This window comes from Sorex araneus, chromosome 9, assembly GCF_027595985.1.
Source record: "Sorex araneus isolate mSorAra2 chromosome 9, mSorAra2.pri, whole genome shotgun sequence".
Taxonomy (NCBI): Eukaryota; Metazoa; Chordata; class Mammalia; order Eulipotyphla; family Soricidae; genus Sorex; species Sorex araneus.
The window spans coordinates 2747145-2772069 of record NC_073310.1 but is presented as its reverse complement, the minus strand read 5'-3'; the positions used below and the strand labels follow the sequence as shown (position 1 = coordinate 2772069).

The 24925-nt window shown below is 48.5% G+C and overlaps 1 protein-coding gene across 1 annotated transcript in view; it reads left to right on the top strand.

Moving 5' to 3' along the window:
* The window catches only part of KNTC1 (kinetochore associated 1), a 64016-nt gene that overhangs the window by 22419 nt on the left and 16672 nt on the right, over positions 1 to 24925 (top strand). The window contains exons 24-43 of the mRNA XM_055147469.1: positions 514 to 633; positions 707 to 850; positions 1378 to 1476; positions 3182 to 3285; positions 3817 to 3916; positions 4560 to 4694; positions 5562 to 5681; positions 6379 to 6451; positions 7982 to 8049; positions 10126 to 10370; positions 12147 to 12319; positions 13092 to 13189; positions 14687 to 14825; positions 15066 to 15122; positions 16045 to 16208; positions 17052 to 17156; positions 19491 to 19619; positions 20892 to 21008; positions 21962 to 22071; positions 22441 to 22648. Of these exons, the coding sequence (XP_055003444.1) occupies positions 514 to 633; positions 707 to 850; positions 1378 to 1476; positions 3182 to 3285; positions 3817 to 3916; positions 4560 to 4694; positions 5562 to 5681; positions 6379 to 6451; positions 7982 to 8049; positions 10126 to 10370; positions 12147 to 12319; positions 13092 to 13189; positions 14687 to 14825; positions 15066 to 15122; positions 16045 to 16208; positions 17052 to 17156; positions 19491 to 19619; positions 20892 to 21008; positions 21962 to 22071; positions 22441 to 22648 (2508 nt within the window). The remainder of the gene's footprint in view (positions 1 to 513; positions 634 to 706; positions 851 to 1377; positions 1477 to 3181; positions 3286 to 3816; positions 3917 to 4559; positions 4695 to 5561; positions 5682 to 6378; positions 6452 to 7981; positions 8050 to 10125; positions 10371 to 12146; positions 12320 to 13091; positions 13190 to 14686; positions 14826 to 15065; positions 15123 to 16044; positions 16209 to 17051; positions 17157 to 19490; positions 19620 to 20891; positions 21009 to 21961; positions 22072 to 22440; positions 22649 to 24925) is intronic.

Sequence of the window (24925 nt, the reverse complement as noted above, 5' to 3'; positions counted from 1 at the left end):
ATCTCCCCCCCACCCCACCCTGCCACTGTGGCAAGGCATTCCCTTCTGTTTTCTCTCTCTAATTAGCTGTTGTGGTTTGCAATAAAGGTGTTGAGTGTCTGCTGGCCTTTCTTAGTTCAACTCCGTGATTGTTTTTTTTAAAAAAAAATCTAGACTCAGTTCATCTGAAATACAGAGCAATGCTAGAGGGATCGAAGGTCAGGAATATTAATATCATATTTGAAATTAGCTTGAGTTTAAAGAACTAAATTCTTGTTTGACTTCCACATTCTTAAATTTTGGGGGCCAGGGCTTTTGTTTTGCACATGGTGGAACCAGGTTTGATCCCTGAGCACAGAAGCAGGAGTAAGCCATGAGCATTTATGGTCCCCTGTGCTCAGGGGTCACTCCTGGTGGCGCTCAGAGGACCATGCAGTACTGGGGATGGCACCTTTGTCAGCCATGTGGAAAGCACATGCCTTCATCCTGTGTGACCTGTCAGCCCCTGTGTGATGCCGTGACCGATCTTTTCAGAAGCATTATGAGAACACAGAGGAAGTCTGTCAGTTAAGGAACCTGGTGACTGATTTGCGGGAGCTGATCACGTTGCATCGGAAGTACAACTGCAAGTTGGCCCTGTCTGACTTTGAGAAGGTAAAGCCTCGGTTTCTTGGAACCACCTTCCTGGCGAGAGCTGCACTTACACCCTCTTCCGTTCTGCATCTAGGAGAACACAACCACCATTGTATTCCGCATGTTTGACCGGGTGCTGGCCCCTGCGCTCCTTCCTTCCGTCTTAGAGAAGTTCATCAGAGTTTACATGCAGGAGCATGGCTTACAGGAGGAAGAGCTTCTCCTGCTGTACATAGAGGTAGCACATCACTGGATTCAATGTTTGACTCCCTTGAAGGAATGTTGCACTTACTATTAGGAATTATGGAACATAACATCTTGGTTAAGAATGTGGGCACGGGCTAAGGAGTTAGTAGCTGGAGGGTATGCTTTGCGTGCAGGAGCCCTGGTATGATCCCAAACACCACACAGGCCCCCCCAAGTGCCACCAGGACCATCCCCTGAACACTGAACTGGGAATAGCCCCGAGGCTGCCAGAAAAAGAAAGAACGCAGGTTAACTGCTGCTAATTGACAGGTCACCTTGAGCCAAGAGGATAATATTAGGGCTTTTCGCATACAATTATCATGATACATAGGAACACAAACTCAATAAATATGAGCATTATTTTCTGTAGACATTGAAAAACCCTTTGTGCCACTCTCAGGCCCAGCTGGTCGTGATGAGTAGAAGTTTCCATCTGTCTGGATAGCTGTCTGACTTCTAGATGGAGTTTTAAATTATGAAAAAAGCAAGCACAGAAAAACCATGTCTTTGCCTTTTCAGGATCTGTTGAAGAGATGTAGCTCCAAGTCCACTTCGCTCTTTGAAACGGCCTGGGAAGCCAAAGCCATCGCGGTCATTGGGTGTTTGACCGACACCGACGTGAGTCCCCCACGCAGATTTCCACGGGCAGGGGTGTCTCTTCTTAAAACTTGCTGTCTCATCTCAAAAACCGTTGGTGTGTTCAGGAGAACCGGGGAGGGGGCATGAGAGAAGGATGGGAAGCACAGCCTTGCCTAGAAATCTGGGGGTAAAGTTCGCCCCTCTCTGGAGTGGGGCTGTGGCTACACTGAGTTCCAGACCTGGCCAGAGGTGGGGAAGGGGCAGGTCACTGAATCTCCATGAGACACACAGTTACAGAGTTGTTCATGATTGAGTTTACGTCATACAGTGTTCCAACAACCTCTCCCTTCACCAGGGCATATTTCCCGCCATCAATGTCCCCCATCATGTCCAGAGCGATCATTTCCAACTGTCATTGTCATAGTGGTCGCTTCTCTGTCCTGACTGCTCCCCTGCACCTCTTGTGGCAACCTTTCTACCGTGGGACAGTCCCTTCTGGCCCTCCTTTCTATTGTCTGTAGATATTATTCTCGTACTATGTCTTTTATATGCCACAAATGAATGCAACCAGCGTGTGTCTGCAATCCCTCTCTTTCCCTGACTCACTTCACTCAGCATAATACTCTCTGTGTCCATCCATGTATAAGCAAATCTCATGACTTTATTTTACCTAACAACTGCATAGTGTTCCATTGTGTGGATGTACCATAGTTTCTTTATCTACTCCTCTGTTCTTGGGCACTCAGCTTGTTTCCAGATTCTGGCTTTTGTGAACAGTGCTGCAACAAACACAGGAGTGCAGGTGGCTTTTCTGCACTGTTTTGGATCCCCCAGGGAATATTCCCAGGACCAATATTGCTGGGTCAAATGGAAACTTAATGTCTTAATTTTTTGAGGATATCTACAAAGTCCCAGCAGCATTTCCACCAACAGTGAGAGAGAGTCCCTTTCTCTCTGCATCCACACCAGCACTGGTTGTTCTTCTTATTTTTGATGTGCCAGTCTCTGTGGTGTGAGATATTATCTCATTGTTTTGATTGGCATCTCCCTGATGACTAGTGATGTAGAGCACTTTTTCATGTGTCTTTTGACCATTTGTATTTCTTTGAGGAAGTTTTTGTTCATTTTTTCTCCCCATTTTTTTTGATGGGATTGGAAGTTTTTTTCTTGTAAAATTTTTTCAGTTTGGCACGGGTTTATGTGGAGATTTTCTTACTATCTTAGAGTATGTCTTAATTTTTGAGTTCCCCCTGAGATGAGTCACTATTACAAAATCTGGGTAACAATCATGAAAAATAGTTCCAAACACAGGGGCCGGAGCAATAGTACAACAGATAGGCCCTTGGCTGGCACACAGCTGACCCAGGTTCTCTGCACCCCAGGTGGTCTTCCAAGCCCTGCTAGGAGTGGTCCCTGGGTACAGAGTCAGGAGTACGCCCTGAGCACCACGGGTGTGTCTTTCCCTTTGTCCTGCCTCCACTTCTACTTTTGGTGGGGGGTGACCTGCCCCCACCAAAAATTTCAAACACAGAGGCTATCGAGAAAATTAATTGAAGTCTCTGGGTCAGCGAAAATATTTTGAATTTTTCTTTATCACAAAACTTCATGCATTCCATTGGGAGAGGGAAGCTCTGACAGTTGGAAGGTGATGCACGTTAGGAGTAAGTCTTGTTAGGGTTAGGCACTGTTTCTAGTTTGTATGAAGCATAAATCCCAGGACACTTCCTTGTCCGTTTGTGTCTAGCTCATATTTGATGCCGTGTTGAAGATCATGTATGCAGCTGTGGTTCCCTGGAGTGCAGCTGTGGAGAAGATGGTGAAACAGCACTTGGAAATGGACCATCCCAAGTAAGATCGCTGTCCTGTAAACCCACTGTTTTATTTTGTTTTGTTTTGTTTTTGGGTCACACCCTGGCTCATGCACTCAGGAATTACTCCTGGTGGTGCTTTGGGGGGACCATATGGGATGCTGGGAATCAAACCCGGGTCAGTCAAGTGCAAGGCAAACGCCCTACCCACTGTGCTATCGCTCCAACCCCAACCCCCTGTTTTTGGTGGGGGCAGGTCGTCTTAGTTTGAGTTACCAGTCTTATGTGATTTTATTTTATTTATTTATTTATTTGCTTTTTGGGTCACACCTGGCACCTGGTGATGCACAGGGGTTATTCCTGGCTCTGCACTCAGGAATTACTCCTGGCAGTGCTCAGGGGACCATATGGGATGCTGGGAATCGAACCCGGGTTGGCCGCGTGCAAGGCAAATGCCCTACCCGCTGTGCTATCGCTCCAGCCCCATTATGTGGTTTTAGATCCTTCACTGTGTACATTAATGTTTCATGGAAAAGATAATTCATGTTAATGGCGATCAATTTACTTTCAGAGTCAAGTTATTACAGGAAAGTTACAAACTAATGGAGATGAAAAAACTCTTGCGAGGATATGGAATAAGAGAGGTGAATCTCTTAAGCAAGGAGATAATGGTAAGTACTAGAGTTAATGTCTGTATCCTTTTTAGTTCTAAGGCAGCATGGAAATTTCAGTTAGTTAAAGGTTAATATTTTAATCAGTTAAAGGAAAAAACGGGTTCTCCATAACTGCCCCTTTGTTAGAATGTTACTAGTATACCCAGTTTTTCACTAAAGTAGGGCTGGGAGAGATAGGACAGCGGGTAGGGCATTTGCCTTGCATGCAGCGGACCCTGATTCAGTTCCCAGCATCCCATATGGTCCCCGGAGCCCTTTCAGGAGTGATTCGTGAGTGCAGAGCCAGGAGTAACCCCTGAGCTCTGCTGGGTGTGACTGAAGAACCAAAAAAATAAGAGAACAGTAAGGACAACCACTAGTAAGGACAGCCACTAGTAAATTAAAAAGTTTTTTGAAGGAGTATATCCAGTTATTATGCTATTGACCCTAAATATGTACAATTTTCATTTGTTAGTTATACCTTAGTAAAGGTGGGAGAGGGGAGAAGTCTGTCAGGCTGTTATAAAATTCAGATCATAAATTGTGTTTTAATTTTTCACGCTGCTCAATATTTTGCCCTGTTATTTTAGTGATGCCCTTCGGAACAAATGATTTTTGGCATCTCTGTGTTTTCATGATAACTGTCTTCATTCTGTTTCAGAGGGTGATAAGATACATTCTCAAACAAGATGTCCCATCGTCTTTGGAGGATGCTTTGAAGGTGGCCCAGGCTTACATGTTGTCAGATGAGGAGATATACAGTCTGAGGGTCATTGACCTGATTGACAAGGGACAGGTCTGACAGTTGACAGTATCTTTTCTTACAGCTTCTTTGTTAGTTAAATCCTTAAAAACGCAGAACAGGGGCTGGAGTGATAGCACAGTGGGTAGGGCATTTGCCTTGCACGCAGCTGACCTGGGTTTGATTCCCAGCATCCCATATGGTCCCCTGAGCATCGCTAGGAGTAATTCCTGAATGCCTGAGCTGGGAGTGACCCCTGTACATTGCTGGGTGTGACCCGAAAAGTAACACACACACACACACACACACACACACACACACACACACACAAAAACGCAGAACAAGGGCTGGAACCATAGTACAGCGGGGAGCACATTTGCCTTCCTTGTGGCAAACCTGGTTTTTAATCCCTGGCATCCCATGTGGTCCCTTGAGTACTGCCAGGGGTAATTCCTGAGCACAGAGTCAGGAGTAGCCCCTGAGCATCGCTGTGTGTGACCCTCCCCCTGCAAAAAACCTTCAGAACAATCCAACTATCCAAATAAATCAGCACAGGGTGAAATCATGCAAGATGAAAGCACCGGATGGTCAGCCAGCAGCACTTTTTTATCTTGCCAGGACTGACCAGGGCCTCCCGGGAGAGATGTCCTCCACTGAGCACACTCCAGATCTGGGGCTTCTTTACAAGTGTTTTCTGAATAGCCAATAGGCTGTCAGACCCCAGTTCTTAACAGAACTCAGGCTCCTCTGTTAAATATTCTGCAGGACCCTTTGATTCCAGGTTGGAATGTGGTTTTCCTTCTGGTGCCAGGCTCAGTCTTATACATGCAAGGCAGGGCCTTACCACGGAGCCACCTGGAATGTGGCCTGGCAGTAAGGCAAGAACCAGCTGGTAGTGTTTCTTCCCCGTGAACCCTTTAGGGTGAAGACTGTGTCCTCCTGCTGAGGTCTCTGCCTCCTGGTCCAGCTGCACAGACTGCAGAAAGAGTTATTCTATGGGCACGGCTGGCCTTGCAGGAAGAGCCCGACCATTCTCAAGAGGTAAGGTTCTCATGGGATTAAAGGATAATTCCTATTCCTGCTTATCTTTTTCCCCCACACCCATTCGTGCTAAGGTGACCAGGTGGTGGCAGGCGTGTACCTGGGCCTTCTTCAAGGAGGCAGGGGTGCCATCCCTTCGAGCTGTCTGCCTGAGGGTTACAGTCTACATGGATTCTAATCAGCAGGCTGGAGAAGACAGACTTATAATCATCAATGTCTGCCTTACTCACTGTTAGAATGTGCTGATAGATTCTTGTAAACTTAACTGCACATAGGAAAAGGCAGCTGCTCTGAGCAGGGGCCTGCGCCAGGCTGAGTTATCTAGGATCTGGCCACCAGGAGGATTCGCTGTTGTTCATGAAGTTTGCTCCGCACTGTCCTTCAGTTTGGACACTGCTTTGTCCACGAGCGCGCAGTCAGGACCAGAAACCAGGCCAGCCAGAAGTGAATCTAAAGCGTAGAATGTTGGAACTTGACATGGTTCTTGGAGAAACTTTTTCTGGAGAGCAGGAGCCAGATGCCGAATTCATTCAGGGATGCTGAGCCTCTAAACTCTGCCCCCAGAGTCAACTCAGGGCCCCCAGCCGCATCCCTGGCCCCGACCACCGCTTGGGCTTCCGGGGCTCAGCGTGTGCTTGGATATGTGCTGCTGACGCCACATGTGAGGCGGATTTCATTTTGCCTCTTGCCTTTTTAGGACAGGGCCTGGAGAGTGTCTGTGGCGAAGACCTCAGTAGATATTCTTAAAATTCTGTGTGACATCCAGAAAGGTAGGTTCCACCTCGGTCCCGTCTGGGTCTTGTCCTGACGCGTGTCCGGGACGACCCTTCCCTGGTTTCCCCGACTCCATCATCTTTTTCCTGATTTCCTTTTCTCCGCTTTCCTGTCTTTGGCTCTTGTCGGCGCTGTTGTGGGGACTGGGACTTGCACCGCCCCTGCGCACTGTCCTCCCTCCGGCTTCTTCGCAGACAGTAGTGCCCCCTCGGCTTTGGACCCCTTTTGTTGGGGTGCTTGCACATGTGCTTGCCAGGGGTCACACTCTTAGTTGAGCTCGTGGGATAGGGTGGAGGGACTTACCGCTTTTTGTGGTGCTCACACACCCCTGGCTATGCTATGGCCAGAGATGGATAATTACCAGGGGCCACAGGCAGTAGTGCTGCCAGGACTGTGCTAAGCGCATGTGGGGCCCCAGGGTGTGAACTCATGACCACACGCTTACAAGGTCGGTGCTCTGAGCCCTGCACTGTTCCTCTGGCTCCTGACTCTTACTGTCTCTAGTGATCCCACTCCCTCTCCACACCCCCTCTCCCTTCCCACATCCGAGGTACTACTTGGCTCTGCACTCTCAGTCCTTGCCCCCATGTTATTCTTCTGATTGGGGTCACAACCAACCAGAAGAGCGCTTCTGGTTGGGGTCACAACCAGAAGTGCTCAACGCTTTCTTCCAGCCCTGTGCCTAGGAATTACTCCTGGTGGGCTCTGAGGATTTGAACTTGGGTCAATCATGTATAAGAAAAGTGCCTTACCCCGTGTTACCTCTCATGCCTACATTTTTTGATTAGTAGCATATGACCAGGCACCTAGAGCCAGTTTATTACTGTTTTTTTTTTCTTTTTGGGTCACACCTGGCCATGCTCAGGGGTTACTCTTGGCTCTGCACTCCGGAATTACTGACAGTGCTTGGGGGACCATATGGGATACTGGGAATCAAACCCGGGTCAATCACATGCAAAGCAAATGCCTTACCCGCTGTACTATTACTAGGGCTTCTCATTCAGTTTTTATCTGTGGAAAATGCTCATTTAAGCTGGAACTTCAAAAAATGAACCAAGTAACTGGTGGGGGGTAGGGGCAAAGCTACCCTTTGTTTCAGAAGAAAAAATTGCTCTTTTTCTTGTAACCCAGTATCTACTCTCTTCTACCTTTAGAGACAATAATAAAATTGCCATATCAACATCTGAAAAGAACTGCTGAAGGCTCAAGATGCTATAATTTTAACTTTGTTCCCTTAATTTTAGCTCTTGTAAATTGTTTTGCTTTGTCTTATTTTGTTGGTTATTATTGTTTGGCTTTGGCGGGCCACACCCAGCAGTGCTCAGAGGTAACTCCTGGCTCTGCACTCAGGAATCATCCCTGGCGGGGTTGGGGTCTAGATTAGATGCTGGAGAATAAATCTGGATCAGCTGCATGCAAGACAAGCGCCTTCCCTGTTGTACTGTCTTTCTGGCCCTCCAATTTTGGTAAATTTAAGAGAATATGGGAGTTTGGATGTTTGCTCTAACAGTAAATTCTAATTACAGACAATCTGCAGAAGAAGGACGAAAGTGAAGAGCTCTTGAGACTGTTTACGGCTGTTTCTAGCCTCCAGGTAAAGACTGAACTCTGCTCAGCTTGTTCCCTGACGAACGAGTGTGTTTCTGTGGATGGTTCGAGACCCCCTCGCGCTCCAGCAGTACCCCGAGCTCCTGCACTGTCCCTTTTCTTACCTTCCTTTTGAGAAGCAGTTTTCGCGAGATGAAATTCACATGCTGTGCCTTTGCTCGCATATTACCGTGAACTGTGGTAAATGTGCACAGCCTGACCTTCTCCTGGCAGGGCTCTTGAAGCCACAGCTCGGCGGAATCATCACCAGGGGCCGAGCAACTCCTCCTCCTCCGCTTCCTCTCCTTGCTCTCTCCTCACCTCGCCTCTGCTTTGTTTATGGGCCGCATATTCTGGATATTTCTTCCAAATGAGCCCCTCCAGTGTTCTTCCATTGGTGCCTGAGCGTTTCCGCTCAGCACGATGTCCTCAGGGTTCCCCTTTGTGGCGGGACTTGGATCCTCCTGGCGGAGCGTCATTGGTCCAGAGCGGGCACATTCGCCCCTGTCTGAGGATGACCCCCGAGCTGCTCTCGATTCCCAAGTAGGGTGAATAGCGCTGCGGGGGGTGTGACCCTCTGTGTGCGTCTCTGGGCACACCCAGGAGGGGCTCTGGCCCCATCGGTGTCCTCCCTTTGGAGGAACTGCTCCACTGTGGTGTCTTTTGAAAGGCTTCCTGCCCCCCTGGCCCCGAGAGCAGTGGACCCTCAGCTGCTGAGCGGCGCAGCTGGGCCCCACCTGCCTGCGCTAGCATCTGTGGTGTTGTTCACACCAGCTGTCTGCGGAGGGCGCTGTTCTCACACTCCTGTGCAGACGATGGAGCTGAGGTGCCATGGTCCCTGGAGCTGCTGGGGAGGTCGGGCCAGTTGGCCCTGACCCTGACCCTGACCCACAGTTTTCTGTCTACGCAGTGGTTCCCATTTTTCATGTAGCTTCATCTTAGGCCTTCTGGGTTTTCTTCAGATTTTTTGTTAACTAAGTGGAAGCCCCTTGAGAGTCGTGGTTTGAGGGGACTCTTTCTTGTGCTGTGCTGAGGATCTGTGGGTGAGGTGCTTCTGGAATCCCCTGCTGGGTCTGGTCCAGCAGCAGGCTGTCGGTGCGAGGCTCTGGGGCGGAAGGTGAAGGTGAATGCTGCTCGCGCACGCTTAGCTGCTTCACCTCCACGCCGGTCAATAAGTAGCGAAATGTTTTCTGCTCCGTTGCCCTTTCTCAGAGTCTGGCCCCTAGAATCCTGAGAGTCCCCGAGAGCCTTCCAGGGGCCCGTGAGATTGAACCGAGAACAATGATCAGAAATTAGCTGGGTTTCTGTCTGATTTCTCAGCGGACAATGGTTTTCCAGCCAGTGTCGCCCAAACCTGCTCCTCACTCTGCCATCCCAAGGATGGAGCGTGACCTGCCTGCCTGTCGGTGCAGAAGCTGAGAAGTGGGTCTGGAGCAATAGCACAGTGGAGAGGACGTTTGCCTTGCACACAGCCAACCTGGGTTCGATCCCTGGCATCCCTGAGCCCTGAGCACCGCCGGAAATAAATTCTGAGTGCAGAGCCAGGAGTAACCCCCGAGCATCGCCGGGTATGACCCAAGAAGCGGGGGGAAAAAAACAAAACTGAGAAGCTTTTTTTTTTTTTAATTTTAATTTTTTGATTTGGGGGACCATACCTGGCCGTCCTCAGGGCTTACTCCTGACTGCCTGGGGCTCTCCTGACAGTGCTCAGGGCACTGTGGTGCTGGGGACTGCGGGGCAGGGCCCGAACCCCCTGTGCTCTCTCCTGTCCTTTTTCACCTTTTAAGTCATATTATTGTTTCTGTTTGTTTGTTTGTTTGTTTGGGGGCTACCCCCAGCAGTGTATGCTCAGGGCCACGTGGTTCTGGAGGTCACCCTGAGGCCTTCTGCGTGCAGAGCCTCTGTTCCAGCCCAGCTGAACTGCCATCAGCCAGCTGTTTCCTGCCCTGAATCCTAGCGTCACTTTTATAACCTGTGAAGGCTTTGCTTCACAGTTTCCGGGGCGGTGGGCAAGTTCTCAGCTTGAGCCCCCCCTACGAAATCTAACAGCCGAGGCACTGAGCAGACTCTGGTTCCTCTCCAGGAGGACTTTGCGGTGTTCCTGCCGTTTGGCGAGTACAGCGACGGCTCCCTGGTGGCAGAGCTCCGCAGGCGGTGCATCGAAGCTCACAGCGCCCCGCAGGAGAAGCGCGGCGCCGGGGGCTGCGCGGAGGCACAGCTGCACAGACAGGCCCTGGCCCTGCAGCTGACCCCGCAGGAGCTGGAGGCTGAGCTGGCCCTGCAGGCCCTGGCCAGCAGGAACGTCACAGCGGCGCTGGAGAAATGCAGGTGGGCTCCGGCCTCGCTCACACGACACCCCACGGGCCGCTGCTCATCTTTCCTCGGAGTGAGGGAGGCCGGGGCCACTTCAGTTTTCACTGTTGGTTTCTTGCTGTGAGAGCCGCTTGGGCATCTGGGTCCAAAGCTGGTCATGTCATGGCCAATACCCAGCACCACACTGCTGGGTCACTGTTCCCGTGGGTTGCAGTCGGCACGTACTGGACTATCAGGCTTCTCTGGGTTGGAAGGCCACGAGCCCAGATATGTCAGTACCACGAACACTAATTTTTTTTTTCATGTAGGAGTGATAGCACAGCGGGTAGGGTGTTTGCCTTGCACGTGTCTGACCCAGGTTCGATTCCTCCATCCCTCTCGGAGAGCCCGGCAAGCTACCGAGAGTATCTGCCCGCACGGCAGAGCCTGGCAAGCTACCCGTGGCATATTCATTATGCCAAAAACAGTAACAACAACTCTCACAATGGAGACGTTACTGGTGCCTCCTCGAGCGAATCAATGAGCAACGGGATGACAGTGATACAGTGATGTAGGATTTAATATGAAATTATTTTGAAAACATGGTTTATGAAATTTTTTAAGTAAAGGATATTTGGGCCGGATAGTATAGTGGGAAGGGCACTTGCCTTGTGTGGGCCAACATGGGTTCCATCCCGGCAGGCCAGATGTCCCCTGAGCAGGCCAGGAGTCATCCCTGAGCACTTCTAGTGTGACCCAAAACCAAAAAGTAAATGAATAAAATGTCAGGGTGGGAACGATAGTCCAGCGGGGAGGGCATTTGCATTGCACACGGCCGATCCCCAGCATTCCAATATGGTCTCCCGAGCACCACCAGGAGTAATTCCCTAGTGCAGAGCCAGGAATAGCTCCTGAGCATTGCTGGGCGTGACCCAAAAAGCCAATCAATCAATCAAATGTCAAAGAAAACCCAGTTGAAAAAAAAACGATACTCAGTAGTTTACATGTCTTGCATTTGTTGCTAAATTTAAGATTTAAAATAAGATCTGCATTGCTCTGTAAGCAGCCTGACCACGAACTATTCAGTGCATATTAGCGTTTGTTTATGAATATCACAGAATGTCTAAGAAGCAAAACTTTTAGTTTAGGATAACTCATACCACTAACCAGGCCATGTAACGAGTGCTGCCCCCCTTTGCTCAGGGAAAGTACAGAATGGGGAAATTGCTAACGTGTCATGGGCTGTTAGTATTTTGTCAGGAGTGGTAAGATTACTGAGTGCTTTGATATTTCAAACATGTAACCGTATAAAGCATAAGAAGAGGATGGAGTGATAATACAGCCAGTATTATCACTTATCTTGACATGGGCAATATGGGTTTGATCCTCAGCATCCTGTACCACCCCCCAAACCCTCCAAGAGTGATTCCTGAGAGCAGAGCCAGGAGTAAGCCCTGCGTACCATTGATGAGGCACATACACACACACAAGAAAATTAGAGAGAGAGGGAGAAAGAGAGGGGGGGGGGAGAGGGAGAGAGAGAGAGAGAGAGAAGGAGAGAGAGAGAGAGAAAGTGCTACAGAAGCAGACGGGGCAGGAGGGGACACTGGTGGTGGGAAATGTACACTGATGAAAGGACCGGTGTTGAAGCACTATATGATTGGACCCCAGTCATGAACAACCCTGTGACTGTGTATCTCACAGTGATTCAAATTTTAAATGTTTTAAATAAATGAGTATGTACCAACGTTGATGGGTGACATATTCACATGCTTTGTGCCTGAGCAGCCTGACTCCCTGCTTCCCCTGCAGAGACCTGTTTAAGTATCACTGTGGCCCACACACTGGGAAGGTGCTGTTTGACGCCTGCTGGAGATTCTGTCAGATGCTGGCCGACGGCGTGCCCGTGACCGCGCCTGCGGGGCTGAACCTGTCTTCTGAGATTCATGAGCTCGCCTGCCAAGCTGCCACCATCTGTGGCCCAGGTGACAGTGATAACCCACACGGGTTCCTGCTTTCTGGTTCCACTCTTCCTCCTCTCCCAAATGCTGTCCGGCTGTCGGACATTGCAGTCCTGGGGAAGAGTGGTCACCATTTCACAAAGGGACAGTTACCGTGGAGACTGGAGGTCATGGATCCAGAGCGTTCCCAATATCCCCCCGTCCTTTCTGACGCTGAGGAGATTCTCTTGTTTGTTTGGTTGGTTGGTTCTGGGCCACACTGGCAGTACTCGGGGCTTACTCCTGGTTCTGTGCTCAGGAATTACTTCTGGTGGCGTTCAGGGGACATTGTGGGGTGCCGGGGACCGAACCCAGGTCGGCCGCATGCAAGATAGGCACACTCCCCACTGTACTGTCGCTCCAGCCCAGGTGATACTCTCATGAGTCTGAAATTCTCTCCCAGACCGACCTTGCTTCCCCACCTGTTCATAGACATGCGTGTCAGAGCAGTCAGGGCTCTGTGGGAGCCTTTCTCTCGCTCCCACGGCTCTCCTTAGATCTTTGGAGTTACTAAGTTCACTTTTAAGGGCCAGAGTGATAGTACAGTATGCAATGTGCTTGCCTTGCATGCGGTCAAATAGGATTCAGTCCTTGACTCCTCATAGGGTCCTCCAGGAGTGATCCCTGAGCACAGAGCTAGGAGTAAGCCCTGAGAACCGTGGGCCCAGATACCGAAAATTAAATAAAAGCTGCTTTCATTATCCTGAGCACGTGCGAGACTAGCCTGACGGCATCTCTCTGTCCACTTTCTTTACAGAAATTTTGCTTGATGCTTTGGAACTGTGCAAATATACTTTAACGGTGGTAGAGCTTTCCAGGCAGTGTCAGATGGACGACAGTGGTATCCTAATGAAAGTAAGTTCATGAACTTCTTCTTCTTCTTCTTTTTTTTTTTTTTTTTTTTGCTTTTTGGGTCATACCCGATGATGCTCAGGGGTTACTCCTGGTTTTGTGTTCAGGGATCACTCCTGGCCATGCTCAGGGGACCATATGGGATGCCGGGATCACACCTAGGTTGACTGTGTGCCAGACAAACACCCTACTTGCTGTACTATTGCTCCAGCCCCTTTGTGAACTTCTTTTCCTTCCCACTGTGCTTCTGCTGATGCACTATGCATATTTTGTTTTTGTTTATTTTGTTTTTTTCTCTGGTTTGTTTTTCGCCCATGTCCTGTGCTAATGATTTACTATTCATTCTTGTTTTCTGGGCCAAACCTGATCATGCTCAGGGTTACTCCTGTGTCTAATACTCAGGAATCACTTCCGGTGGTGCTCAGGGACCAGAAATGCCTGGGACCAAACCTGCCTCGACAGTACCTGGTTCCAGCCCTGTCGTTAACAAGTCTTAGGGGCCGTATACTCCGTCTCTTGAGATGAACCTACAGTGCCAGGGGATTGAACTCAGGGCCCTAGCATGCTAAGCATGCGCTCTGCTACTTTTTAAGGACCCCTTGCATAGCTGAAAAAAATTATGCCTCGGGCCAGAGTGATAGGCACGGATCAGATGCTTGTCTTGCAGTTTGACCCCTGGCATCCAAGATGGTCACTAGGAGATCCCTAGTGCAGATCCCTAGGAGTGACCCCTGAGCACTGCTAGGTGTTGTCCACTCTTCTCCTGCTGCCCGCCCCTACCCCCAGAAAAAGTGCCTCTATTTTTTTCGTCTAGTATTAAGAAAACGGTTTAGGGCTGTGAAACTAGTTCTCTCCCACTCAGATTTGTTAGTCTTAATTCATACTTAAAATAGGCCCCCCTGGACACTGCCCTTTCTTAGAGCAACAGGTTGCTGAAAGTGGCACTGTTATATTAATAAGCTAATATTACCCGTTACCTGAGACCAGAAGAAACAGACTGGATCGTATTTGACCTCAAAACCAAAGATGTTTGACTTTTAGATACCTGATTTTCTTGGGCTGGAGCCATAGTAGTGGGTAAGGTGCTTGCCTTGTACACAGCTGACCCAGGCTTGATCCCTGACACCCAGATGCTCCCCTGAGCCCCACCAGGAGTGATCCCTGAGTGCAGAGCCAGGGATAAGCCGTGAGCACCACCAGGTGTGGCCCCAAACCAAAATAACAATAAGAAGTAAACCCTCGGGGCTGCAGTGATCGCACAACAGATGAGCCATTTGCCTTGCACACAGCCAACCCGGGTTCGATTCCCAGCATCCCATATTGTCCCCTGAGCACCGCCAGGAGTAATTCCTGAGTGCAGAGCCAGGAGTGACCACTGAGCATCGCTGGGTGTGACCCAAATAGAAAAAGAAAAAGAAAGAAACCCTCAGAATGCTTTGTGCAGATAGTGTCTGGATGTGGAGATGCTTTCTATGTCTTCTCCGTGTGTTTGTCACACAGGCTTCTCTTGGGACCCATAAAGACCCCTATGAAGAGTGGTCTTATAGCAGCTTCTTCAGCGAGGACGGGATCGTCCTTGAGCCCCAGGTGGTGCTGCCTGTTACCTACGAGCTGATCGCCGCGCTCATACCGCTTGCGGGTAAAGCCCGAACGTGTGCTTGCTTTCGGATGCTCTGCCTTCTGCAAGGTTACAGCCGCACGGCCCGGCCTACGGGCGACTCGTGGTCTGGGCCAGGAGGCGGCAGAAGTATTCAGATGCATAGGTGCATCTGCATCCAGTCCAAAGTGGCGCCGTGCTGTTCCCTGCTGGGGTGGCAATGATGGGAAGGCGACCAGAGGGGACTGCTGAACAGCTTTATGAAAATTTATTCTCTTGCAGAAAGCAAAAGACATCTCCTGGATTCTATGTGTTTGCCATACTGCTCCATTAGTGAAGGTATTTGACATGATTAATACGGAACGGTAGTTTTAGATCGTGCAAATATGGATCTTTAGTTATTTCTGACTTGCTGTTACTCCAGAAGGTCAGAAAATTGTCATTTCACTTACTACATTAACTTTTTCTTGGTTTGTTTTTGGGCCACGCCTGGTGATGCTTAGGGGTTACTCCTGAGTCTGAACTCAGGGACCGTTTCTGGCGATGCTCAGGGGACCATGTGGGGTGTCAGGGTTTGAGCCTGGTCTGCCGCATGCAAGGCCCTACCCACTGTACTATTGCTCCAAGTCCCGAACTGTGTTATTTTTAAGAATTGGGTCATACAGGGGTCAAGTATAGTTCAAAAGCAAAAACAAACCGAAAAAAAAAAGAATTTGTTTATACATTTTAGTATCCTAAATAGAGAAATGGTTTTCTCCAGGAAATAGTTTAAGCATTTAATTAAAATATGCAAATTACTAACCATGTAGCTCTTTAATGGACTTAGTTCCTGGTTTAAACCAGGTCCTGGCTACTCTCTCCTCTACTAACTTTGAAAGCAGCTATGCTGAAAACTAGACTGTCCCTAGAACAGCTCCTGACAGCAGCATCTTGGGTAAAGGTGCATGTCTTACATGAGACTGACTAAGTAGAACCCCCAGTACAACATGCCCCCCCACCCAGCATCTCTAGGTGCAGCCCTGGATGCCCTCAAGGTCCCCTGTGTATTGGAGTATCCCCTGGCAGCACAGGCTAGAGCAGTGTCCACCCCTGAGCCACCAGCGCTGCTGGCCGAGAATCACTAGGAGGGCCCCAGGTCTCCAGAGCACTGCTTGTGAGGCCAAGCACTATTTAAAAAATAATTTTAATTAAAATATTGCTAACTTTAAAAAATTCTAAACATTAAAGTACATTTACTCAAAAATTGTGTCTCATTCCACAGGAAAGAGCTTTATTTCACCCGTCATAAATTCCATCTCTGCCCTGCTTCAGAACCTCCAGGAGTCCAGCCAGTGGCAGCTGGCCCTGAGGTTCATCATTGGCTCATTTGCTGTCTGCCATCAGCACTCTGTGTCAAACTTCATGGATGCCAGTTTGAGTGTAAAGGTATGTTTCAAGAGAAAGTACTTGAACTTCGGTGAATATAGGTACGGAAGCACTGATAAATACTTGTCATTTCCCTGTCTGACTATTGGTCAGTGAAATCGATCATTTGTCCGGTTTCAGAAGTACTTACAGAAGGCCGGAGAAATGGTCAGGCACTTCCCTTTTTCTTAGCGTTCCCCCCAAACACCTCCATTGATCCCTGAACACAAAGCCAGGTGTAAGCCCTAAACACAGATGGGTGTGGCCCAAAAATGTTTGGAACAGAGCATTCTAGGAAACTCAGGCTCTCAAGACTTGATGTGCTAACAGGGCCCAGGGGGGTTGTTCTAACCCAGACTCTTAGGATCATTACCCAACAGCATGGCTGAAAGATTCTAGGCCAGGGAAGGGGCTCAGGCAGGAGCTGTCACCTGGCCCTGTGAGGGCCCGGGTTTGGTCCTCGGCACTATTTCAAAAAGCATTCTAGAAGACAAACTACTTGGTAGCACAGGCAAGAGCATTATGGTTATTTTTACTAATTTGTGGATATTTATTAAATGTCAGTTTTAAAAATCAGCTTTATCAACGTATAGTTCTCAAAATGAAAATGGGTATAATATGTGTGTCTGCCAACCTACTAGCCTTCTCCTTAACACCGGAAGGAGGGCTGGGGCACTATAGAAGGGCAATGTAGAAGTGCCCCTTCTACTGAATTCTCTGTGAGCCTGAACCATCTTTCATGATAGATTAAATACCATTACTTTTTTTGACCTAATGATGAAATTTCAACATGCTTTAATATTTAAGAAGATTTTCAGACTGTTATCTGGAATTGAATCTAAGTCTTTTGATCTTTTCTAAAAGTTATTTGGTGAAGCCGCATCAGTGAAATCCAAGCATCTTGTAATGGGATTGAAAGAAAAAGCCGTCACGTTTATCAGGGACTGTGCTACAAAGGTGTTGCACAAAGTGAGTATTATTCGCTACGGTCAGCTCCAGTTTTTCCCTTTTCTGTGTTTTCAAAGTTAATGACTCTTTATTAGAAACCCCAGGAACCTGTATTGCAGCTCCTCTGGTGACACAGGAAATGTAACTCTGCTTCCACATCTGTCCCCTGGTTTCAGTCATTGTGTTGGGGATTAAACATGGATTTCTATTCCAGGTGACTTGTATTTTAATTAGTTTTATTTTTGTCTCTTTTTTTTTTTTTTTTTTGGGTCACACCCAGTGATGCTCAGGGGTTACTCCTGGTTCTGCACTCAGGAATTACTCCTGGCAGTGCTCGGGGGACCATATGGGATGCCGGGGATCGAACCCGGGTCGGCTGCGTGCAAGGCAAACGCCCTACCCGCTGTGCTATCGCTCCGGCCCCTGTCTCTCTTTTTTTTTTTTTAAAAGATGTTAGTCTTGGTGCTGGAGCAATAGCACAGTGCGTAGGGCGTTTGCCTTGCATGCGCCTGACCCGGGTTCGATTCCCAGCATCCCATATGGTCCCCTGAGTACTGCCAGGGATGATTCCTGAGTGCAGAGCCAGGCATAACTCCTGTGCATCGCCAGGTGTGACCCAAAAAGAAAAAAAAAAAAAAAAAGATGTTAGTCTTTGGCAAAAAAGAAAAAAATGATCGGATATTTTGGATATTTTGTTTCCATTTGTCAGATCACTTTGTCTTTCTTTTGGCTTTTTGGGTCACACCCGGCAGTGCTCAGGGCTTATTCCTGGCTCTGCACTCAGGAGTTATTCCTGGTGGTGCTGTGGGACCATATGGGATGCCAGAGATCGAACCGGGGTCGGCTGTGTGCAAGGCCAACGTCCTACCCATATGGTCCTGTTTTATTGCTCCTGCCCCATTTTTTTTTTCTTTTGTGTTTGTAACTTTTTATTTGAGAATAATGGGAAAGTGAGAGATTCTCTGAGAGCAGTCCTAAGAACTCCTGTGAAGCCTCATTCGGGTCTGGGCCCATTGCTGCGCGTTGTTACTCGTTCTCACACATCTCTCCACTTTTTTTTTTTTTTTTAAGTTTTTATTTTATTGAATCACCATGAAAAAAATACAAAGCTTTCAGGTTTAAGTCTCAGTCATATAATGATTGAACCCCCATCCCTTCACCAGTGCACATGTTACACCACCAAGAACCCCAAAATGCCCCCCTCCCACCCAATCCCCACCTAAGTAGCTAATGATATTCACTTTATTCTCTCTATACTTTGGATACATTCAATATTTCAATAGAGAACTCACTATTATTGTTTGGAATTTTCCCCCAATGATCAGGCCTGCTGAAAAGGCATAATTTAATAATTTCTTTTCATTGCTGAGAATGAAGACTCTATGAACCGCGGTTTTGGATTTCTGATATTTTAACACAGTTCACAGTCTAGAAGCATTTCTGTAAGAAGCCACTCTGGGTGCCAAAATGGGTCAGAAGACCTCTGGGATCATAGTCTTTAGGAGCAGAGGGTTTGTTTCGCGCTCAGCAGCTCCGGATCTTATCTGTGCCGAGGGCGTGCCGGTAACGCCCACTTCCCATGATCGCTTATGAGCCACAAAACTGCAAAAACATTTCTCCACTTTGGCATAAAAGCATTTTACACATTTTCTGACCACAGAGAAGTAAGCTCCATATGTTATGGCTATTCATCCCTATTTCCTAACGTGTTATTTTCCTAAGAATAAGAATGTAGGGGGTGGAGAGAGAGAACAGCAGGTAAGGCTCTTGTGGTGTGACCCCCAAATCAAAAGTGAATGAGTGAAAAGGTGGCCTTTGAGGCAGAGCTATGGCACAGAGGGTTGAGCGCTTGCCTTGCATGTGGCCTACCCCAGGTTGATCCCTGAAGCCTACTAGGGATGATCCTTGAGCATAGCCAGGAGACAGCCCCTAAGCACCTCTGAGTGTGGGCCCCTAGAAAGTGACATTTGAGTGGAGCCTTAAAGGACTTTCTGAAGTGGTAAAGCGAAGACAGCGAAGGAAGCTTCTAGGCAGGGAACAGTGAGCAGAAGCCTGGGACTCAGGACTCTTAGTGCTGCTGGAGCACATGACAGGGAGAAGCTGACGGAGAGAGGGAGGCAGATCTAGGGCACAGGCCCTGCGGCTCCCTGCAGCGTGTCAGCCATCACTGGAGGATCCAAGCCCGGGCTGATGACGCAGACCAAGCTCACTAGTGGGAAACTGCTTCTTGGGATCCGGACAGCCGGTCTCTAACGGGCCACTTCTTCTTTAGAGGGTCTTAAAGGTAATCCAGTGACGAACAAGCCTGAGGGGGTTTGGTTCTGCTGATTGTAAGAATTTTCTCTCTTCTTGTAGGTATTTAATTGTCGCCTGGTGGATCTTAACTTGGCGTTGGGTTACTGCACGCTCTTACCCCAAAAGGAGGTGTTTGAGAATCTCTGGAAGCTCATAGATAAAGCTTGGCAGAACTACGACAAAGTTTTGGTATGACCTAAGGAAGCGCATGTTCGGTGTTAAAATGCTCTAGGGGACAGGAAGTGGCCTCGCCACTTAGCAGGATCCGTGAGCTGACACACTGGTTCCCACCAGCTCGCCCTTGCCGGGTGAGTGCTGGCCAGTGCAGGTCCAGGGTCAAGTGCATTGCTCTGCTGAAAGAATTTGGATAGTTTTGTTTTTTAAAATCTGCATCAAGCCACATGCCTTCACTTTAACTTTACTGAAATCTTTGGTTTACAATACCATGGATTAGCTTCACATCTCCGTGTATGAGACTTAGCATCGCCATCACGTCCTGCCCGTGCTCTACCCACATCAGAAGACCCTCCCCCGGCCCTTCCACCACCCTTCCCACCCGTTATCATCAGAGTTTTCAAGAGTCTACCAGTTAGTCTTGTGTTCCCCAGTTCACTTGCTTTAGCTATTTGTATTCCCTGTTCGTGAGGCTGCCCAGACTATCATCCACACTTGGCTCTCAGGCCCATTCATGTAGCACAATCGCCTCGAGTTCTTCCTGTTTTGTCCTGCAGGCATAGTCTCATCTTTTCGAGCGGCATTCATTGAATACATAAACCTCAGCTTTCTGTTTGTTTTACTTTGGGGCAGTGATGGGGCAGTGCTCAGGGGACCGTGTGGTGCTGGGGCTGAACCCAGGCCTCCCACATGCAAAGGTCGCACTCCAGCCCGTGAGCTCCCAGGCCCCAGAACCCCGCTTCTTATACTACCTGCAGTGTGTCTGAGACCTCAAACCCACACGAGCCTTTGGTGATGAGAATTAAACAGATACAGAATTGGCTTTTTTAAATTAGCTCCCTCTTTGTGGGTGTGAGAGGTTTGCTGTAGGAGAACTAAAATGCACATTTATAGCACCACACTGAAGCTGCAAGGCCTTGATGTTGTGTAACCAGTGGTTCTCCACAGCTGGGCCATGGCCAGCCCTCAGCTGCGGAAAGGTCGGTCAGTGATGACGGTATCTGAAGCAGCGCGTAGCTCCCACACTGCTATCATACACAAAAAGGTTATGACTTTTGCTTGATTGTCTCTCAGGTGTTGAAACATATTCTCTTATGACTTCCATTTGTATTTTCACTTTATCTCTTTGGGTGCGAGAGAGTGGGGAGGGTTAGGGCCGCACCCCCATGCTCAGGGTTACTCCTGGCAGGACCATCGCCAGTGCCAGGGTGTGCCCTGGGCTCAGCTGCATGCACACAGGTGTCTTCACCCCTCCGTGCTCTTTCTAACCCCGTATTTGGTTTCTAGGCCATCTCCCTGGTGGGCTCCCAGCTGGCCAGTCTCTATCAGGAAAGGGAGATGGAGCTTAAATTCCATGAACTCAGTACTGATGCCCAGTGGGGGATTCGTCTGGGGAAGCTTGGCGTAAGTATTCCAGAGGTGCCACGGAGTTAGATCCTTCCTGGCAGTTACCAGCAGAGATGCGTAAACAGACAGATCTGGGGAAGAGGCTATGTGTCCGTAGACTCCTGCCTTTGAGCTGTCTGAAGTGAACCTGTGCTTTCAAAAGAATTAAGTGTCTGGGGCTGGAGTGATAGCACAGCGGGTAGGGCGTTTGCCTTGCACGCGGGCTACCCGGGTTCTAATCCCAGCATCCCATATGGTCCCCTGTGCACCGCCAGGGGTAATTCCTGAGTGCAGAGCCAGGAGTAAGCCCTGTGCATCGCCGGGTGTGACCCAAAAACCAAAAAAAAAAAAAAAAGAATTAAGTGTCTGGCACCAAATGGAAAGAGGCTTGATGCTCTCCTCTCCAGCTTCCCGTTCGTAAGGCATACCCAGCATCAGCCTTGGGTATTTTTTGGCTGCTTGTCCTGCCCTGATCGAGATCTTTATGCTGCTGTTTGGGGTTAAACATTAAGATGCTATAATGCTCTCGTAGGTGTGGTACAGTTTCATGGCTCCTAAGGGAACAAAAAAACTAAATTTGGTTTTTGTAGTAGGAATATGAAACATTCCAGTTAATCGGGAATGTAATTGCTGTTAAAATATTCTATGTTGGGAACCTGACTGCAAGTTGTAGTGACCAAGAAGCTTGTGGTTAGATGACTGAGGCTTTAGAGCCCCAAAACAAAATCTCAGAATAATAGTCAAATTGGTAAAATGCAAAGGCCGTGTCCTAGATCTGACTGGAAACCCGAGTATGATGCTAGCGGAGCGGGCAGTGTGATAGAAACGCATTTTGGGGCTGTGGAAGCACCTGCGGCCCTGAGCGGCGGCCAAAGGCAGGGCGCCCTTTCGAGATGGTTCCCTTTAGCTTTGGGGTTGGGTTTGAGTTGATTTTTTTTTTTAAATCTTCATTTTGCTCTTTTTATTTCTAGATTTCTTTTCAATCGGTTTTCAGGCAACACTTTCTGACCAAGAAATCCCTTGTTAAAGCTTTGGTGGGCAGCATCGATACGGACACGGGACTCATTCTGGAATACTGCACGTAAGGGAGGCCACCATTGCGGGGATGAGGGCTCCCTGCCCAGGGAGGCCACCAACAGGACAGGGCAGAGTAGGGGGACAAGGGCTTCTTGCCTGGGGAGGCCACCGACAGGACAGGGCAAGGGGACGAGGACTCCCTGCCCAGAGGTACCCACTGGTGTCTTCTCCAAGCCCTGAAACAAAGTCAATCCCAATCCCATCTCTTTTCAAGTCAGCCCTTTTGAAATCCCTGTTTTTTCCCATGTTTCCCCACCTGAGCTCCTGGGAGTGTCCCCAGGGCCCTTCCCTGGCTGGGGCCCCTCAGTAGCTCCAGAGCCCAGTTGCATGCGCAGGGCAGGAATCGGGCTGTAAGCAGATCCACCTTTCTTAGCACCTTTCATTTGGATTGTGACCAAGTCCTGCAGCTGTTCATCGAGACCCTGCTCCACGACACTAACACCGGCCACGGCCGGGGAGATGCGGGCTCCGAGCCCCCGCAGCAGCACCACGCCAGGGTGCTGGCCAAAGCCCTGGACATGGTGCCTTTGCTTCAGAGCACGAAAGACTTGGTCCTCAGCCTCAGCGGCATCCTCCATAAGGTATAAAGGGACAGGAAGGGGTCGTGCCGGGTCATTTCAAATGTCCTCCTGCCCTTTGAGTTCATGCAACACTCCTGATGATCACAAGTCACAGCAGGGCCTGGAAGATCGCTCCCCAGGCCGAGGCTGTGCATGCACAGGGCCCTGGGTTTGAGCCCTGGCCCTGCCTGTCTCCTGCACACCACCGTGCATGGCAAAAGAATGTCCTATGTTTTTATGAATCTGTAAAATTTTTTATTTTAAACATTTTGGGGGGGGGGTCACCCTGGCAATGCCTAGGATCAAACTTGGGTTGACCCTGTGTATGGCAAATGCGCTCCCCTATTAAATGCCCTCCAGTCACTCCAGCCCCAAGAATTTGTAAAATTGTGAAGTAACTAGGTTTTTTATATAATTTAATAGGGTACTTTTAAAAATAACCCCTTTTTGCAGATATTTTAGATGAGAACAACTTCTTTGAAAAAGATAAAATTTGGGGGCTGGAGCAATAGCACAGTGGGTAGAGCATTTGCCTTGCATGCAGCCAACCCAGGTTCAATTCCCAGCATCCCATATGGTCCCCTGAGCACCTCCAGGGGTAATTCCTGAGTGCATGAGCCAGGAGTAAGCCCTGTGCATCACCGGGTGTGACCCAAAAGCAAAAAAAAAAAAAAATCAAATTTTACCAGGGATAAATCAAAATGTAAAAGATTGATTAAATCAAAATATTAATAGATTGATTACAATCCTACACTAAATTAATTCTCTTAAGTCTTTTTTCATTTAACATATTGTCATTATTTGTCAGTACAAGATGTATTGTCTTTTTCACTTATTCCACCAAAGTATATTATACTATATCAATCAGACCTTTACGAATGAACACTTAATAGTTTATGAATTTTCTTAGCATAAGCTGCTACAATAACCATCTTCATGTCTATATTTCTTCTTTTGTCCAAACAATTTTTTTTCCCTCATCTTCTGAGAATTGATGCTCAGAAATCAAGAGATAGTTTGGGGAATGAGGGTCAATGGAAGGAGGAATGAGGCTCTGTCTATAAGAACTATCTTGTTTTTTATATTTTATCTATAATATAATCATTACCATAGAAATAATGTCATTTCTAGGAGCTCTGGAATCACCCTTTCCCTCTATTAAGCATTGTTATGCGCGGAGTCTTGAGCTGAAAGGACTGCCAAGAAAGAATCTTTTTTTTTTTTTCCTTTTTGGGTCACACCCAGCGATGCACAGGGCTTACTCCTGGCTCTGCACTCAGGAATTATTCTTGGCGGTGCTCAGGGGACCATATGGGATGCTGGGATTCGAACCTGGGTTGGCTGAGTGCAAGGCAAACACCCTACCCGCTGTGCTATTGCTCCAGTCCCCCAAAATCTTTTTTTTTTTTTTAAGCAAATACAGATTCCACCTGATTTCTTTCCCTTTCATTTTCTTTCGCTAGATGCCTGTGGAGGGGCTCGAGTCCTCCGGGAGCGGGTGCCTGGCTCAGAGCCCCAGTGTGTGGCTCAGTCTCTGGCGTGTGTCATCCTAGAACGCTGTGGGGTTATGTCATATCCGGGATAACATCAGTTTTCTCCTAAATTTCCCATGGGAGAATTTTAGTTGGAAAATGCTAGGAAATGTTTATGTCTGTTCTTTCTCGGGTATTCTTTTGTTTCTGGCTTTGGTGTCAAACCCTGGAGTGTTCAGGGGCTACTCCCCATGCAGTGCTCTGGAATTGCTCCCAATAGTGTTCGCGACTTTGTAGTGCTGACAGCTAAACCCAGGGCTCCTGTGTGCAAAGCTGAAGCTCCAGTCCTCTGGCTCACCCCCAGCCCTCTTCCAGCTGTTCCCTAGGGCAGTTCTTGATTCACACAATATTACCTCTGGGCAAGGAACTGGGCGGAGCCCTTATCTTGCATGTCTGAGGTCCTGGGGTCAATGCCTAGCACTGCAAAAGATGAGGAAAAGGGAGGGCTGAAGAGATGGGACAGCAAGGAAGGCTCTGCTTACATGCAGCCATTCCACCTTGGCTTCCCATAGGGTCCCCAAGCACCATCAGGAGTGATTCCTGAGTGCAGAGCCAGGAGGAACCCCTGAGCATCACCAAGTGTGGCCCCAAAACAAAAACAAAAAAAAGGAGAGGGAAACACAATCTTGTCTTACATAATAAAAAGTCATCTTTTGAAGGAACCCCGGTATAGTTCAGGGAGGGGCTGGTAGGACACAACTTGTATGCGTGAAGTTCTACGTTTGATCCCCAACAGCATCCAAGGAAAGAAAAACAGCTGTGAGAC